The sequence below is a fragment of the Asterias amurensis genome, chromosome 3, assembly GCF_032118995.1.
Source record: "Asterias amurensis chromosome 3, ASM3211899v1".
Classification (NCBI taxonomy): Eukaryota; Metazoa; Echinodermata; class Asteroidea; order Forcipulatida; family Asteriidae; genus Asterias; species Asterias amurensis.
In genome coordinates this window covers 3,283,288-3,301,057 of record NC_092650.1, presented here as the reverse complement: position 1 = coordinate 3,301,057, position 17,770 = coordinate 3,283,288, and the positions used below count along the sequence as shown (strand labels likewise).

Here is a 17,770-nt window from a genome sequence, read left to right as displayed (position 1 = left end):
AGCGCCTGCGCAATGGGTATTTTGCGAAATGGTCTATAGTGGCGTTGACATTGAATGAATTGTTACACGTCGGCATGCACGTACACGCATCTGATTTGTAAAGGTACATTGTTATTATACACACGTAGGCCACTCCTTTGGTATACATAATGTTTGAAAGGGCAACTTTTGCCTTGGATCGGGCGAGTTAGTCTTTGAAAAGTGTTTAAAACAGTTTGTTCAATATGGTTTGTTTAGCTTCCCCCTGGGTCGACCCCGGTGTTTGGTAGGGGTTTTTTTCAAGGACGAATGTGTGCAGATAATTACCCACGTTAGTCCTGGGGAAAAAACCGCCACACACCGCGGGGTCGACCCAGTGACGCTCCTCGCACTGTAACATTTCCTGCAAGATGTTGGACTACGTTTGAATTATGAGACCTAAACCTTTTATAGCACCATGTGTAACGTGTTAATACTCTATTTGAATTATGAGACCTAAACCTTTCATAGCACCATGTGTAACGTGTTAATACTCTATTTGAATTATGAGACCTAAACCTTTCATAGCACCATGTGTAACGTGTTAATACTCTATTTGAATTATGAGACCTAAACCTTTTATAGCACCATGTGTAACGTGTTAATACTCTATTTGAATTATGAGACCTAAACCTTTCATAGCACCATGTGTAACGTGTTAATACTCTATTTGAATTATGAGACCTAAACCTTTCATAGCACCATGTGTAACGTGTTAATACTCTATTTGAATTATGAGACCTAAAACTTTCATAGCACCATGTGTAACGTGTTAATACTCTATTTGAATTATGAGACCTAAACCTTTTATAGCACCATGTGTAACGTGTTAATACTCTATTTGGTATCCCTATGTGACAACACCCATATATGGTGTCAATTTTAACATCCCAGTTTTTGCAGTGAACATAGATTGGTCCCATGGTGGTTTTTACCATAGAGTTGTATCATAAGAATTATATAGAATTATAATATAACTTAAATAAGTTCTCATATATAACTCTATGGTTTTTACAGAACCAGCGCTTACACTTGGATAATATAATTATTCATTGGATAAACGTGCAATGAAGCAAGCTTTCCACATGTGTGTTTTGATCGCCCCAGGTGGCAGTTTGTTAGTAACGCTTTTTATTATAGGGGATAACAAGTGATATCTTTTCCCATAACCGTATACTGTGAAGTGAAAGTTTGCTCGAAATGCATAAAAACTATTTACTCCCTTTGTGTTTTGTGTTGAATGCAGATTTATTGGAGCATTCCCTTTGAAATGAAATGGAACGAGAAATGAATGGTTTTTTGGAGAGGTTGAAAGGGGTCAGCGAATACATATTATTAGGTACAGTCATCGACTACAATCACCAGACATGGCTTTAAAGCCATTGGACCCTTTCGGTAAACAGTATTGTCCAAGGCCCACACTTCGTGTATCTCACCTTCTATATCAAATAACAAACCCGTGAAAATTTGGGCTTAATCGGTCATCGAAGTCGGGAGAAAAAATGTGTTTAAAATAAATCCGTAATTCTCGTTAACGAGAATTGATATTGTTTTACTGCTTTCTCAAAAAGTAAAGCATTTCATGGAATAATGATTCAAGAGAAGTCTTCCACCACTACCTTCTGTAAACCCTGTAATTTATTTGTAAATCTAAGAATTTTTTTTCTTCCTGTACCGAAAGGCATGGCTTTAATGCTGGACTTTCCCCTTGCTGTTTTGCTTTTTGTTTAACCTATTCATCGGGTCAGCCTCGGTTCCGCTCTACGTCTGTCCTAGTCTGTAGCTGTCAAACGTGGTGAAAGAGCTGTTTTAATAATAAACTACAGCATTTATAAGGCGCGCTTTACTGAAAAGAAACATTCAAAGGCGCCGGTCAAGTTTTGTCAAGATGTTGGAAAGCAAGCAAGAACAAGTGTGTTTTGAGTTTCTGCTGAAAGAGAGTGATGTTGTGTTTTTGTCTGAGGTGTTCCGGAAGTGAGTTCCAGAGTCTTGGTGCTATGTTGGAGTAAGCCCTGTCCCCATAACTGACCAGTCGAGTTCGAGGAACATGGAGCGTATTTCTGATAGATCTTAGACCTGGTTTTATACGTTTTTAGAGCACTGTTTGGTTATATATTGTCTCACAGTGGAAGGTACCACCGAGTTATCTCGGTTCGGGCATCAAGAAGAGCTGTTTATCTTTTCCTCAGAGCGCAAACATCTGTTCCTTTTATGTGATTCGGCGATTAACGAAAATGGAGTGATATGTAATAATTAAAAGGGTGTGTTGTTGTAAGCCGATTGTCTATTCTTATCACAGGGCACGGCTAAAACTTTTTTTGCAGTATAACTCCCCCCCCCCCCCCCCCAAATAAAAAAAAATAAAAAAATCAATATTGGGGAAAACAAACATTGTCTACAGGGCAATAGTTCAAAGCTACAGAGCCGTGCTGTTTAAACACCATGAGCGTGCATGTGTAATGAAATGAGATGATTTGGGTGGGTGTTTTTTTATAAGTTATGCAACATACTTGTGTCAAAACGATGACAACATGACGTTTCCAATAATTTATTTTAAATTCCACAAAATGGGACAGAACGGCTATTACCTTGAACGCCTGTGTATTTGAGGCTATAAGCATACACATTGTTTGTCGACAGTGATATACTTGTTCGGTTTGCTCGTCTCTCTTTGGAAAAAAATGGCTACACATACAATGCCATTATAAAACTATATACAACGTCTTGATTCTGATCGGGACATACATACACGCCTAATAGCCGTCGGCTATAATTACGTTAGTTGCGGCTTTAGATGGTTAGCACAAGTCTGGGTTTTATTTCACGCGTGAAGCAGGTTCCGGAGATTGCTATTTTTACCACAATGGCATCTCTAACTTTACCGCGGGAAACTTTCTCGCGGCGAAATTTAGAACTTTACCGTGGAGTGGAATTGTGAACTTTACCTCTGCAATTCGCTAACTTTACCTCGGCCGACCTTACTACGTTGTAACATTACCGCGGGGAAATTGCTAACTTCACGCTGGAGTTTTTGACGGAATCGCAGAATGTGTCACCATGACAAAGTGATACTTTGCAAAAACTTTCCTACCACATCTTTATGCTTGGTACTTTATGCTGACATTTCCGCGTCGGTTAACATCAAATTTAGCTCCCGTTGGTGGGGTAGTACCAAAGCGCCAGAAAACTGTATCGTGGCGAAAGAAGACTGTCAATGTCTCGCTAAGATGTTTTATCAGTTTTCCTATCGCTGCGTATTCAACAATGACCCAATTTGTAAATGTTTTAAAATATGCGAAGAGACAGATGGTTCAATTTTAACATATTGGCCGATAAAACTTGTTTTTTTGCCGATAAGAAAACGACATTATTTTCTTATCGACCTTTCCAACCGGAGGTATCATTGGTATCTCTAAAACGCAAGTTTGTATGCCACTGAGCGTACCAAGCCAAGCATTGTCCAAACTTCAACACGTAATTTTAACGGATGTATTTAAACGGCCCCCGCATTGGAAGCTTCACCACACATGCAGCTTATGCGAAATTGCAACGAGGTTAACACATCATGATGACTGGAAGAAAGGGTAAGACACGGGGTGAGAAGCCAAGATAAAATTTTCCATTTATAAAAACACTGTTAGTGTTTAAAAAACAAATCGATTACCGGACAATCCTGTCAGCTTTCAATTTGAACACCAACTATCAATTCCTTTATGTAGCATCATTCTTTGGGGTTCCTTTTCTCCAAAAGCTTATTCCATCTATATTTAACTCCTATTAATTTTATTCCTGGTGTTTTTTTTGGGTTTTTTTTGTTTTTTTTATTTTTTTTATGTAAAGGCACCGGTTGGTATAATTACTCAAATTGTTAGCATTAAAACTTGGGAAAAAACGTGCCATCTGAAAGCACACCGTGATTTTTTCTTGATTTGCAACTTCGATGACCAATAATAAGGAAAAGTGGGTCAACATTTGTACAGATCTGTTTTTTGATGCAAATGTTGGGATACGCCAAGTGATAATGCTGGTGTTTATCATTAACATTAAAGGAACACATTGCCTTGGATCAGACGAGTTGGTCTTTGAAAAGCGCTTGTAACCGTTTGTTATCAAATTAATATGGTTAGAAAGATGTTTTAAAAGTAGAATACAATGATCCACACAGGTATTACTCGAAATTGCACGGTTTTCCTTTTACGTAGTGAACTGACACGGCTATTTATGGGAGTCAAAGACTTGACTCCTATAAATGGCTGACCGTTTAAGTCGATGAGGTAAAACCGCAATTTCGAGTGATACTTGTGTAGATCATTGTACTCTACTTTTAAAACATCTTTCTAACCATATGCATTTTATAACAAACGGTTAAAAACGCTTTTCAAAGACCAACTCGGCCGATCCAAGGCAACGTGTTCCTTTAAGGGTCCTGGGGTCGGTTTCACAAAGAGTTAGGACTAGTCCTAAACTTAGGACTAGTCTACTTAGGACTAGTCCAAGGAGATACTAAAAATCAGTGGCGTAACCAGAGGGGGGGGGGGGGGGCAGGGGGGGCCGGCGCCCCCCCCCCCCCCCCCCCGCTCAGAACCCTTGCCCCCCCCCCCGTGCCCCCCATATGAAATCAGAGATTAATATTCTTATTAGCCTTGCTCAAGGCAGTCGAATTATTCACTCCGAAAAAAGACCGCCGCTGTATAAAAACCCACCCGTATTCACTGTGCGTAAAACCCACCCGTATTCACTGTGCGTAACATCGCACGACACGATGCCCCCGAAAACTATCCGCATGCGGAGGCCGTCAGGCCGACAGCCTTGTAGGATCTGTGTTGAAGCCACTGACCTCATTACTATAATAAGCGAAGAGTTCCCACGGTCAGCTCATTACCATAATGCCCGCGAAAGATGAGACATGTCTACATCATCACACACCACCACCACGGACGCTCAGCGAGCATGATAGGCGTGTGTGATTGGACGTCAAAATGAATAATTCATTTGCCTCACATCCTGTGTTGTCTGATAGGTCTGACGAACGATATACATATTCATGAGCTGCATACTAGCATATCCTAGAGCCCCCCAATTTCGTCCACTATTGGAATTTTTTCAATACAACACATTAAACCCGGAAGATACAGACCCGACAAGGCTGTCGGCCTGACGGCCTCCGCATGCGGTTAGTGGTGTACGAGTGCGATGACTTGTGTGAACAGTATTCGTGCGATGTGACAGTGTGTATACGGGTGGGTCATTCGGTGTGATCGCACACACCATGCACAGGGTATACGGCGGGTGGGTTTACAGCTGCGTCTTTTCGGAGTGAATAATGCGACTGCCTTGAGCAAGGCTATATTCTTATAGGCCTTATATATAAATCGTTTAAGGCTGCATAAAATGCTGCCGTAAAACGGAAAACTTTTATTCATTATCAGTAGGCCCTATGTGGACTATAACACGAAAAATGCGTGGAAACGCGCGCGCGATCGTATTGGCGGTAAATGTTTGTTGTGGTTTTGCGGTTACAGAGAGTGCAGGATGTGACAAAGTTCTGTTAAAATACGTGGTGGTCTGAACGCAGACCAATAGCTCCGTAAACACAAAGTCAGATCATGGAGGTAGAAATTCTATGGTCAGATGCACTACAGAGAAATTTACTACAGCACAAAAATGGCCAGCGAAAAAGGTTGCTTAGACCATTTCTTCTCCTTTGAAGCAAGCGGTGCAATTGAGAGGTAGGCCTATTACTTTTAAATATCCGTTTCGTAACTAAAATGTGATTATTAAACACCCACAATTTCGATCCTGTTTTTTTGGCTTACACTTGTTACAATAAGGCCGAGTAAAAAAAGAAACATGTTTAGTGTCTGGGTTTCTCAAAAATAAGGAAGGAGGAGGGGCTTTTTATTTTTTTATTTCAAGATGGTCGCCATGAATGTCAAATATCAACTGGTTTTTTTCTGCTGCTGAAATACACAAAACATTAATGAAACAGTTTGGTCAAGGCATTCAGACAAGACATTCAGATTTTTTTTTTTTTTTTTGCTGAGATCATTTAAAGCCATTATACACTTTCGGTAAACAGTCTTGTCCAAGTCCCACATTTCGTGTATCACAACTTATATATAAAATAAGAATCCTGTGGAAATTGAGGCTCAATCTGACATCGGAGTCGGGAAAAAATAACGGGAAAACGCACTCCTGTTTTCGCGCGCTCCGCCGTGTCATGACATGTGTTTATAACAAATCCGTAATTCTCGCTAACGAGAATTAATATTGTTTTACCGTTTTCTCAAAAAATAAAGCATTTCATGGACTAATATTTCAAGAGAAGTCTTTCACCATTACCTTCTGTAAACCCTGTAAATTATGTGTAAATCTGTGAACTTTTATTTTTTTTCTGAACCGAAAGGGTCCAATGGCTTTAAAATAACCCTTTTTCAAAAAAAAAATGTGCATAACAAAACTTAAGAAAAAAAAGAGGTGTCCTGTGAAAAGGAAGCGGGCGGGGACGCTAAACATTTCTATTTTTACTTGGCCTAATATTATTATGTTTTGGGTATTTACACACCCACAAAGCCCAGTTCGTAGTTGAGAATATCGTGTACAACTCTAGATTGGTACTTGTTGACCACAGTTGGTAATTTAATCCTTTTATACAGTCAAAAAGTTTTATCTTATACAAAATGACATGTTCTCTAAGATTTTGTTGTTTTCGCAATCTTTTGTTACATGCTGACTATAGACTGTTTCAGAACTGCATTGGTGTGTATCAACTATATATCAGTTAACATATTTAATAATAATCTTGCACTTCTTTGCCCCCCCCCTCCCAAATTTAATCTTTGCCCCCACTTGCCCCACCAAATGAAAATGTCTAGTTACGCCACTGCTAAAAATGTAAGGTTAGTCCAAGTTAGGACGAGTAATTCCTAACTCGAGATGTCCTAACTAGAGTCCTAACTCTTTGTAAAATCCACAGTGCCTTTATAAAGGTCACACTTATCCAAAATATCGTGCGTCGCAGGGCTATACTTTTTGCAATATAAAACGGTTGTAGGTTTTACTTGCATCGACCGATAATATTATTATAGGTTTTTTTTTTATCAGACATGATAATGCAACCTGTGCATCTTGTCACGTGGTTTGGGCTCCTGGTACTCTGTCCTCCACTGATCTCCGCATCCTGCTTTACGTGCGGGAGCAACGCAACCGTCCTGAACTACTGGCCGTCCAAGTACTTCGATGCACGGTTTGAAATTCCTATCACCAGCAACGTGTCGGGAGGCTGGAATGTTGCTCTGAAATTCTCCAAACCAGTCATAGATGTTAAGGTCTGTATAAAAAAGTGTTTTCTTCTATGGCGTTCATATCCGTCACTTTGTGACTTGTAAACTCATCATAAGGTGTTGTAGACTTTTTCGGATGATTTCCTTATCGTCCTTATCAATAACTTATCATTAATGATACGGTCAATTGTTACCATTGGAAGGAACCCGACTAATTATGAGACCGTGGCGCGCGCGCTTCGAAAAAGAGCAAGTTGTCAAGATCGTTAAGAAAGTTCACACTAAAAATTCATTTGATTTTTACCCAAAACTGTATGTTTGAACGATTCGAGGTGTAGCCTACGGGCTATCTGAAGCATTAGATCAGTAAGTTTTATGATGCAGATCGTGTTCATTGCAGACGGTTTTTAAAAAAAGCGCAAGATTTTGATATCAGATACGGAGTGGATTGGACCGATTTATGGGGCTAAATTAAATGGTGCTTTTCGAGCTGGCAGAGCTACATGGTAATGCTTCCCTGGAAAAGATAGCTGTTATTGTCAATGTTGACAATGTCAATGTTATTGTCAATGTTGACAATGTCAATGTTATTGTCAATGTTGTCAATGTCAATGTTATTGTCAATGTTGTCACTAGTGTTGGTGGTTTTCGCTAACTTGCTAGTGCATCATTTGCATCAAACGTTTCTGTGATGTCATGCAAGTAAATGGCTTCTCATTGGTCAACACATGGAGCTATCAAAGCGAGCAAATGTATTGCCATAATTTGCATATAACTTTTCTCCTACCCAAAAATGTGTAAATAAAAGGAAAGTAAACCATGGCCCCAAAACGAGTGAAGGCGCTTCACGGCTTTGCTGCTCATGCTGGTCTTTTTTCTTGTGAGCGTGATACCTGGGTGTGCCGGGTGCGCCTCGACTACCAGGCTAACCTGTACACAAATAAGGAGTTTGTTCACCACCTCACCACAACATTTATTTAGAATATTAATGTTGGTTTCCCTTTTGTTCTTTTCTTGATAGATTGTCAATTATTTTTCATACAGATTTGGAATGCAGATGTTGAAAGCAAAAACAATGAGTCGACATTGTACATCCTGAAGAACAAACACTGGAACGCAGACTTCTTACCGGGAGACATTCTGGAGATGGGTTTCAACGTCATGTTCTTGGAGCCAGCACCCATCGAGTTCACCGTCCGTCTTGTCGGTCAAGAAGACTGCGGAACATGCGCTGGAGACTCAGACCACCCCACTCAAGAGCCAGACTACCCCACCCAAAACCCAACCCACGAACCAGACTTCAACACCAAAGACCCGACCCAAGACGCCACCCAACAACCAGACTTCCTCACCCAAGACCCCACCCAGCAACCAGACTTCCCCACCCAACAACCAGACTTCCCCAGCCAAGAACCAGACTTCTCCACCCAAGAACCCACCCAACAACCTTTCTTCCCCACCCAAGACCCCACCCAACAACCTTTCTTCCCCACCCAACAACCAGACGACCCCACACAAGCACCAACAGACAGACCCATGGCATCCTGCTTTACATGCGGAAGTAACGCAACCGTCCTGAACTACTGGCCAAATTACTTCAATGCATGGTTTTCCATTCCTATCACCAGCAGTGTGTCGGGAGGCTGGAATGTTGCCCTCAAATTCTCCAAGCCAGTCATCGATGTCAAGGTTTGTGACTTATAACTCATAAGTTTAGCTCTGCAATGTGGGCGTCTATTGGATTTAGTTGATGCATGATCCTTTCTTCATACGTTAAAACAAGGTCTGTGGAACGGTTCGGAACCAAAGTGGTATGCAAAATGTTCCACTGCGAGACTGTGTGTGCCTGTGCGAGACTTGCGTGGTTTTGATAATTTCAAGGAATGCTTTATTATCGTCCGGTTAAGAGATTATAGTAACACATTTTATTTTGTACAGATTTGGAATGCGGATGTTGACAGCACAAACAATGAGTCGACATTGTACATCCTGAAGAACAAACACTGGAACACAGACCTCTTACCGGGAGACATTCTGGAGATGGGTTTCAACACCATGTTCTTGGAGCCAGCACCCATCAAGTTCACCGTCCGTCTTATCGGTCAAGAAGACTGCGGAACCTGCGCTGGAGACTCAGACCGCCCCACCCAACAACCAGACTTCACCACCCAGCAAGACCCAACCCAACAACCAGACTACCCCACCCAAGACCCCACCCAACAACCAGACTTCACCACCCAAGACCCAACCCAACAACCAGACTTCCCCACCCAAGACCCCACCCAACAACCAGACTTCCCCACCCAAGACCCCACCCAAGACCCCACCCAACAACCTTACTTCCCAACCCAAGACCCCACCCAACAACCAGACTTCCCCACCCAAGACCCCACCCAACAACCAGACTTCCCCACCCAAAACCCCACCCAACAACCAGACTTCCCATCCAAAGACCCCACCCAACAACCAGACGACCCCACACAAGCACCAACAGACAGACCCATGGCATCCTGCTTTACGTGCGGAAGCAACGCAACCGTCCTGAACTACTGGCCAAATTATTTCAATGCATGGTTTTCCATTCCCATCACCAACAAAGTGTCGGGAGGCTGGAATGTTGCTCTCAAATTCTCCAAATCAGTCATCGATGTCGAGGTTTGTGGCTTATCAACTCATCTTAGCTGTGCAATGTCTGTTTCATTAGACTGTATATTGAAAAATATTTAATTGATGCTGCGTACGAAGACAAGGGGATTTCATACAGGAAGTCGAAGGTGTCTGCTTTAACGCAGAACTGATTAACAAAACTTTGCTTTATTTTGTAAACTTGACGTGAGCAATGGCTATACGGCAGTCTAGCGGTGGTATGGCTTCTGACCTGCAACCTGAACAAGGAGTTTTACTCTGTTCACCCAACATACGGTTAAAATTGTGTTCTTTACTTGACATTTTCTAATTACTATGTGTTCTGAAGATGCACTTTGAAGGTGTTGTTTGGGGTGTTCATATTTCTTACAGCTGGGTTTTGGTGCCAAACTAGGTAATGTTTCCTTCATAGGTTAAACATAGACGTGGGACCAAAGTGTTATCCAAAATGTTCCACTGTCTGCGAGACTTGCATGGTCTATTACATGGAATGCTTTTTTATCGTCTGGTCGTATTATAGTAACACATTTTATTTTGTACAGATTTGGAATGCGGATGTTGACAGCACAAACAATGAGTCGACATTGTACATCCTGAAGAACAAACACTGGAACACAGACCTCTTACCGGGAGACATTCTGGAGATGGGTTTCAACGCCATGTTCTTGGAGCCAGCACCCATCAAGTTCACCGTCCGTCTTATCGGTCAAGAAGACTGCGGAACCTGCGCTGGAGACTCAGACCGCCCCACCCAACAACCAGACTTCACCACCCAGCAAGACCCAACCCAACAACCAGACTACCCCACCCAAGACCCCACCCAACAACCAGACTTCACCACCCAAGACCCAACCCAACAACCAGACTTCCCCACCCAAGACCCCACCCAACAACCAGACTTCCCCACCCAAGACCCCACCCAACAACCTTACTTCCCAACCCAAGACCCCACCCAACAACCAGACTTCCCCACCCAAGACCCCACCCAACAACCAGACTTCCCCACCCAAAACCCCACCCAACAACCAGACTTCCCATCCAAAGACCCCACCCAACAACCAGACGACCCCACACAAGCACCAACAGACAGACCCATGGCATCCTGCTTTACGTGCGGAAGCAACGCAACCGTCCTGAACTACTGGCCAAATTATTTCAATGCATGGTTTTCCATTCCCATCACCAACAAAGTGTCGGGAGGCTGGAATGTTGCTCTCAAATTCTCCAAATCAGTCATCGATGTCGAGGTTTGTGGCTTATCAACTCATCTTAGCTGTGCAATGTCTGTTTCATTAGACTGTATATTGAAAAATATTTAATTGATGCTGCGTACGAAGACAAGGGGATTTCATACAGGAAGTCGAAGGTGTCTGCTTTAACGCAGAACTGATTAACAAAACTTTGCTTTATTTTTGTAAACTTGACGTGAGCAATGGCTATACGGCAGTCTAGCGGTGGTATGGCTTCTGACCTGCAACCTGAACAAGGAGTTTTACTCTGTTCACCCAACATACGGTTAAAATTGTGTTCTTTACTTGACATTTTCTAATTACTATGTGTTCTGAAGATACACTTTGAAGGTGTTGTTTGGGGTGTTCATATTTCTTACAGCTGGGTTTTGGTGCCAAACTAGGTAATGTTTCCTTCATAGGTTAAACATAGACGTGGGACCAAAGTGTTATCCAAAATGTTCCACTGTCTGCGAGACTTGCATGGTCTATTACATGGAATGCTTTTTTATCGTCTGGTCGTATTATAGTAACACATTTTATTTTGTACAGATTTGGAATGCGGATGTTGACAGCACAAACAATGAGTCGACATTGTACATCCTGAAGAACAAACACTGGAACACAGACCTCTTACCGGGAGACATTCTGGAGATGGGTTTCAACGCCATGTTCTTGGAGCCAGCACCCATCAAGTTCACCGTCCGTCTTATCGGTCAAGAAGACTGCGGAACCTGCGCTGGAGACTCAGACCGCCCCACCCAACAACCAGACTTCACCACCCAGCAAGACCCAACCCAACAACCAGACTACCCCACCCAAGACCCCACCCAACAACCAGACTTCACCACCCAGCAAGACCCAACCCAACAACCAGACTACCCCACCCAAGACCCCACCCAACAACCAGACTTCACCACCCAAGACCCAACCCAACAACCAGACTTCCCCACCCAAGACCCCACCCAACAACCAGACTTCCCCACCCAAGACCCCACCCAACAACCTTACTTCCCCACCCAAGACCCCACCCAACAACCAGACTTCCCCACCCAAGACCCCACCCAACAACCAGACTTCCCCACCCAAAACCCCACCCAACAACCAGACTTCCCATCCAAAGACCCCACCCAACAACCAGACGACCCCACACAAGCACCAACAGACAGACCCATGGCATCCTGCTTTACGTGTGGAAGCAACGCAACCGTCCTGAACTACTGGCCAAATTATTTCAATGCATGGTTTTCCATTCCCATCACCAACAAAGTGTCGGGAGGCTGGAATGTTGCTCTCAAATTCTCCAAATCAGTCATCGATGTCGAGGTTTGTGGCTTATCAACTCATCTTAGCTGTGCAATGTCTGTTTCATTAGACTGTATATTGAAAAATATTTAATTGATGCTGCGTACGAAGACAAGGGGATTTCATACAGGAAGTCGAAGGTGTCTGCTTTAACGCAGAACTGATTAACAAAACTTTGCTTTATTTTTGTAAACTTGACGTGAGCAATGGCTATACGGCAGTCTAGCGGTGGTATGGCTTCTGACCTGCAACCTGAACAAGGAGTTTTACTCTGTTCACCCAACATACGGTTAAAATTGTGTTCTTTACTTGACATTTTCTAATTACTATGTGTTCTGAAGATGCACTTTGAAGGTGTTGTTTGGGGTGTTCATATTTCTTACAGCTGGGTTTTGGTGCCAAACTAGGTAATGTTTCCTTCATAGGTTCAAACATAGACACGGGACCAAAGTGTTATCCAAAATGTTCCACTGTCTGCGAGACTTGCATGGTCTATTACATGGAATGCTTTTTTATCGTCTGGTCGTATTGTAGTAACACATTTTATTTTGTACAGATTTGGAATGCAGATGTTGAAAGCACAAACAATGAGTCGACATTGCACATCCTGAAGAACAAACACTGGAACGCAGACCTCTTACCAGGAGACATTCTGGAGATGGGTTTCAACGCCGTGTTCTTGGAGCCAGCACCCATCGAGTTCACTGTCCATCTGATCGGTCAAGAAGACTGCGGAACCTGCGCTGACTACCCCACCAAAGAGCCAGACTACCCCACCCAAGACCCCACCCAAGAACCAGACGACCCCACCCAAGAACCAGACTACCCTACACAAGCACCACCAGGTAACTGGACTACATCCGCCATTCCTGACCTTACTACATCGACAGAGCTGCCCTTTTTCGACTGCCCATTAACCGAGGTCAAGTACATCTGGCAGGGAGGATACCGAGGGAAATTCTGGATCCCGATCTGGAATGAAGTTGTTGGTGGATGGTTGGTCCGTCTTGACTTCTCGCAGGAGATCTTACACCTTGAGGTAAGTTTTGTTGAATTTTGGGATTGAACAAGAAACATTTACCCTAGTGGCGCTTGAACCTGCCACATTTGGATTAATGTGCCGGTGCTCTACCAAAAGAGCTATCTAACCCTAATGTTGACAGACTTCATATTGTTTTGTTTGGTATCTGTGTTGAGGGGTGCAGTGCTATTTATTGACTTATTGCATACCTTTCCCTGGTACACGGATTCAGTCCCTGGTGACCAAGCCGACTGTTCCTCCAGTTTGCCAGGTCAAACTACATTCTAAACACTCCTGAATTTCGGGTCCCAGCATGACCCATTGCTTGGTCAGGATGATAACTGGTTAAAGTGGTGATTTTGACTCCAATGTGTCAGTATGACATACTTTTGGGTCAGTTTGATTTAGATTCCTGGCCAGATTGACTCAGAAAAGGGCTGGGCCTCTGCAACCTGGTAGATTCTGACCCGATTCTGACCCGAGGACTGATATGTGAAATGGCATTCACCTGACACAAAGTTTTAGGCCAGACTGGCCATAAAAATGAAATAAAACACAAATGAGCCGGACCTAGTTATTTAACTTCATTACATAGCCACCAGTGTAAAAAATAATTCATTGTTGTAATTATTCTAAATTTTTGGTCTTTCAATTTTTACAATTATTTTCAAAAGCTCCTTACCAATGGGAGACTTTTGGAGGCACTGGGTGGCAGCAGACTTTCCATGTAAGACCACTGTTCTCATAGAAGTGCCCACGCTCAGAACTGTGTAAACAGTTGAAAATTTACGTGGCAAGTCTCCTCCCACCTAGTGTTCCAAAGTCTCCATATTGCTAATCGGCATCGGGAACTTCAAGGGCATGTAAATTCATATCTCCTTCTAATAATTACGCACATTTTACCCACAGCCATTTTGGGCCGACATTGACAGTGAGAGCATTAACCACAGGACATTCTTCTTGAGGAACAAGGACTACAACGCCGACCAGGTAGTGGGTACCGTAATGATTGGTCAGTTCCAGGCTTCCGTAGAGACAGTGTCCCTGCCCTCTTTTACTGCAGTTATGATGGGTCAACCCAGTTGTTCCCCTTCCTCTCCCACCACGGCTACTTATAATGACTCTCGCACCACGCCTTTTTTTGGTGACTCTTCCACCACGTCTTCTTTTGACGGCTCTCACACCACGCCTTCTTTTGACGACTCTCACACCACACCTTCTTTTGACGACTCTCGCACCACGCCTTCTTCTGGCGACTCTCCCACCACGTTTTCTTACAACTCTCCAGCCACGTCTTCTTATGATGACTCTCCCACCACACCCTTTTATGACGACAACCAAAATCAAAATGCTCCACGCCAATGAAACGGGCAACAAGTTGGGGGTTTTTCTCTGTGAAAGAGAGGTACAGTATTTTGATGTTCCAAGAGAATGTGTAGAAGAAACTAATCTAAGATAAGAAGAATAATAAACGCAATTGAAAAACTAGGTATGATATCTCAAATCCGACAGCTAGAAGTTGCTGCACTAAAATTGCACTGCGATAAATGATGCGCTATGCAAGCCACTGTTAGTGTTACTGAGTGTGCAGATACTTCGCTGCATAAACAATAAAATAAAGTTAAAAATCAACGTCGGTAAATTGGGCCTCAACACAAAAAAATACTAGTGTGGTTCTTTGTCGAAATCTACCCATCACGGCAAAATTGTTAAATTTTTTCCTTAAGAAAGATGTCATAATAGCTTCCTATCACTGTCATCCTGGTAATCATTTTAATTCTTATTATCATATTAAGCATCCTCAAACAAAGGTTGATCTTGTGAATAAAGCAATGCAAATGTTACATGATGAGCCTACCAAGAGTGTGTTGTTTAAATGTTATCAAAATTTTGTATCCCGTTTCCTTTCTACAAGTCTCGTCTCAAAAACTAATAGCAACAAATTTTAAGGCGTGCATTATTACTCAGTGTATCCCAACATACACATATAACAAATCTGTAAAAATTTTGACTCTTGGTCAATGATCAAGAGTACAATTTTTTACAGATTTGTTATATGCGAATGTGGTCATCGAAGTTGGAAGAGAATAATGAACCCCTTTCACACGGTTCTCGTGTGAAAGGGGGAACGACGGCGCTTACGAATAAACTGAATCCCACACAACACACGTTAACAGGCGAAACAAAGAATCAAAGCAATAACAGCTGTAGTTCTCAAGATATGCATTTAAATCTTTCGGTATTAATACAAAACATACACCGCACAATCTCTGTCATAAAACACATTGTAGAAAACGGAGCTAACATGCATCATGTAGCAATTCTTACTAGTTAAACAGACATTTAAGGACATAAAACTGGTTTGTGCTTAAATCATGGACTTGATTACTTTCTACATTTTACACACACAAAATATCAAAAGTGACTCGCACCCTATGCATTAGAAGTAAACTAAACTTACGTGTATTGTTTTTGTTTGGTAAACATGTACATGTCTAGTCTTTAGACAAAAAAAAACAAATTATGTATTACATTTTTGAACACATATCTAACAATTTAAAAAAGAAAAGAAAAAAAGTAGATCAACCAACTCTAACTTTAATTTGCTACTAACTTTAAAGTACTATCAGAAAGCCACAAAGTTCATCACAGAGAAACCAATCTGTTGGACGGATAACATAATATTAGTCTTACTATAAATTTGAACACACTTCTCTCACTGGAATGAAATGTGAGCTTAATTCCGATTCATTGTACAAAATATAAAACACTCAGCTAGCAAAAGATAAATTCTTCTGAGAGAAAGTTAACAGTACCGGTTAGCTCTTTTACAGTGTTAAATCTTTATATGTACATGGATAAACTATCAACAGTGCATCATTAGATACTTCTTAATGAATAACTTGTGCGGTTAAATAAAACTTGTTTGTACTCTTATGTTGATCGTTCTGGGAATACTTAACTTGTAAAGAAAAACATTAAAACATACACCTTTTGTCACAATTCTAGATAAAACTTTATGATCTGGTCCCAAACTGTGGAACTCACACCGGTACCCATCAATATCAGGAAAGCTCCTTGTATCGTAATTTTCAGGAAACCTCTTAAAACATTTTTGTTCTCGTAACCCCCGTGTTGTTTCTGGTCTTATTCTATTCAGTGCTTTGATCTTTTTGTAAAGACACTATAGAAATTACCTATTATTAGTAGTAGTTTTATCAGAAAAATTAATCCCATGATTTCAAAAATATACAAGATCCTAATAAAATTGTGTCTCATTTTTAAAATTTGTTATTATGCAAGTTCGCCCAAACAAGGCTTACATAAATCTGGTTGGTATGTATTGGAGGGTGTCTTTATACATCTCTTCGATCACAACCAACTACAAACATTTTACCTGAAATATACAATCTCAATCATTGTCCTTATTCTAAGCTATTTATCATCAAAAATATGTATTTATTGATAAAGGAGAAAATACTATTAACATATTATAAAACTAGCCAACAAGACAATTGTACAACATTATTTTAAGCAATAAAAAAAACATCTTCTCACTGTTATCAACTTATGTGGTCTTGACTTGTAACGTCCGATAGTTCCTCTGGAAAGCTATTTCTAAAAGGATGGAATCCGACTTGTTGTAACAAAACCAGTTGGTATGGAAACCAACTGGCTTTAGTACTTCAAGCTTCTGGAATCTTTTAGAGAATAAACTCAAATGGCTATATGAACCCGGGTAGCAAACCCACATGGGTCCCATATGGGCAGTGGGCTTGCCATGGGCTTGCTACCTGTGAATGAACTACAAACTATGCATGTTTGATAGATGTTTGATTGTTCATGTAAACGACATGAGTTCCAAATTATTTAACCAAACCAATAGATATGAAGACAATAGTGGCTTTACTACTCCAAGTTTCTGGGATCTTTTAGAGAATAAACTCTAATGGCTATATGAACCCGGGTAGCAAACCCACATGGGTCCCATATGGGCTTGCTACCTGTGAATGAACTACAAACTATGCATGTTTGATGGATGTTTGATTGTTCATGTAAATGACATGAGTTCCAAATTATTTTAAAGCCATTGGACCCTTTCGGTAAACAGTATTGTCCAAGGCCCACAGTCTTAGCCCACACTTCGTGTATCACAACTTGTATATCAAATAACAAATCTGTGAAAGTTTAGGCTCAATCGGACATCGGAGTCGGGAGAAAATAACAGAAAAACCCACTCCTGTTTTCGCGCGTTTCGCTGTGTCATG

General features: G+C 41.6%; 1 protein-coding gene across 1 annotated transcript; it reads left to right on the top strand.

Annotated features, from left to right (window-relative positions):
* The first annotated feature begins 42 nt into the window (after positions 1 to 42).
* On the top strand, positions 43 to 17,769 carry LOC139934410 (uncharacterized). Its single transcript, XM_071928633.1, has 8 exons — positions 43 to 103; positions 7,123 to 7,346; positions 8,346 to 8,990; positions 9,240 to 9,956; positions 10,490 to 11,194; positions 11,729 to 12,502; positions 13,038 to 13,520; positions 14,412 to 17,769. The coding sequence occupies exons 1-8, from the start codon at positions 55 to 57 to the stop codon at positions 14,865 to 14,867; spliced, it is 4,053 nt and encodes a 1,350-aa protein (XP_071784734.1). The 5' UTR covers positions 43 to 54; the 3' UTR covers positions 14,868 to 17,769.
* The last annotated feature ends 1 nt before the right edge of the window (position 17,770 follows it).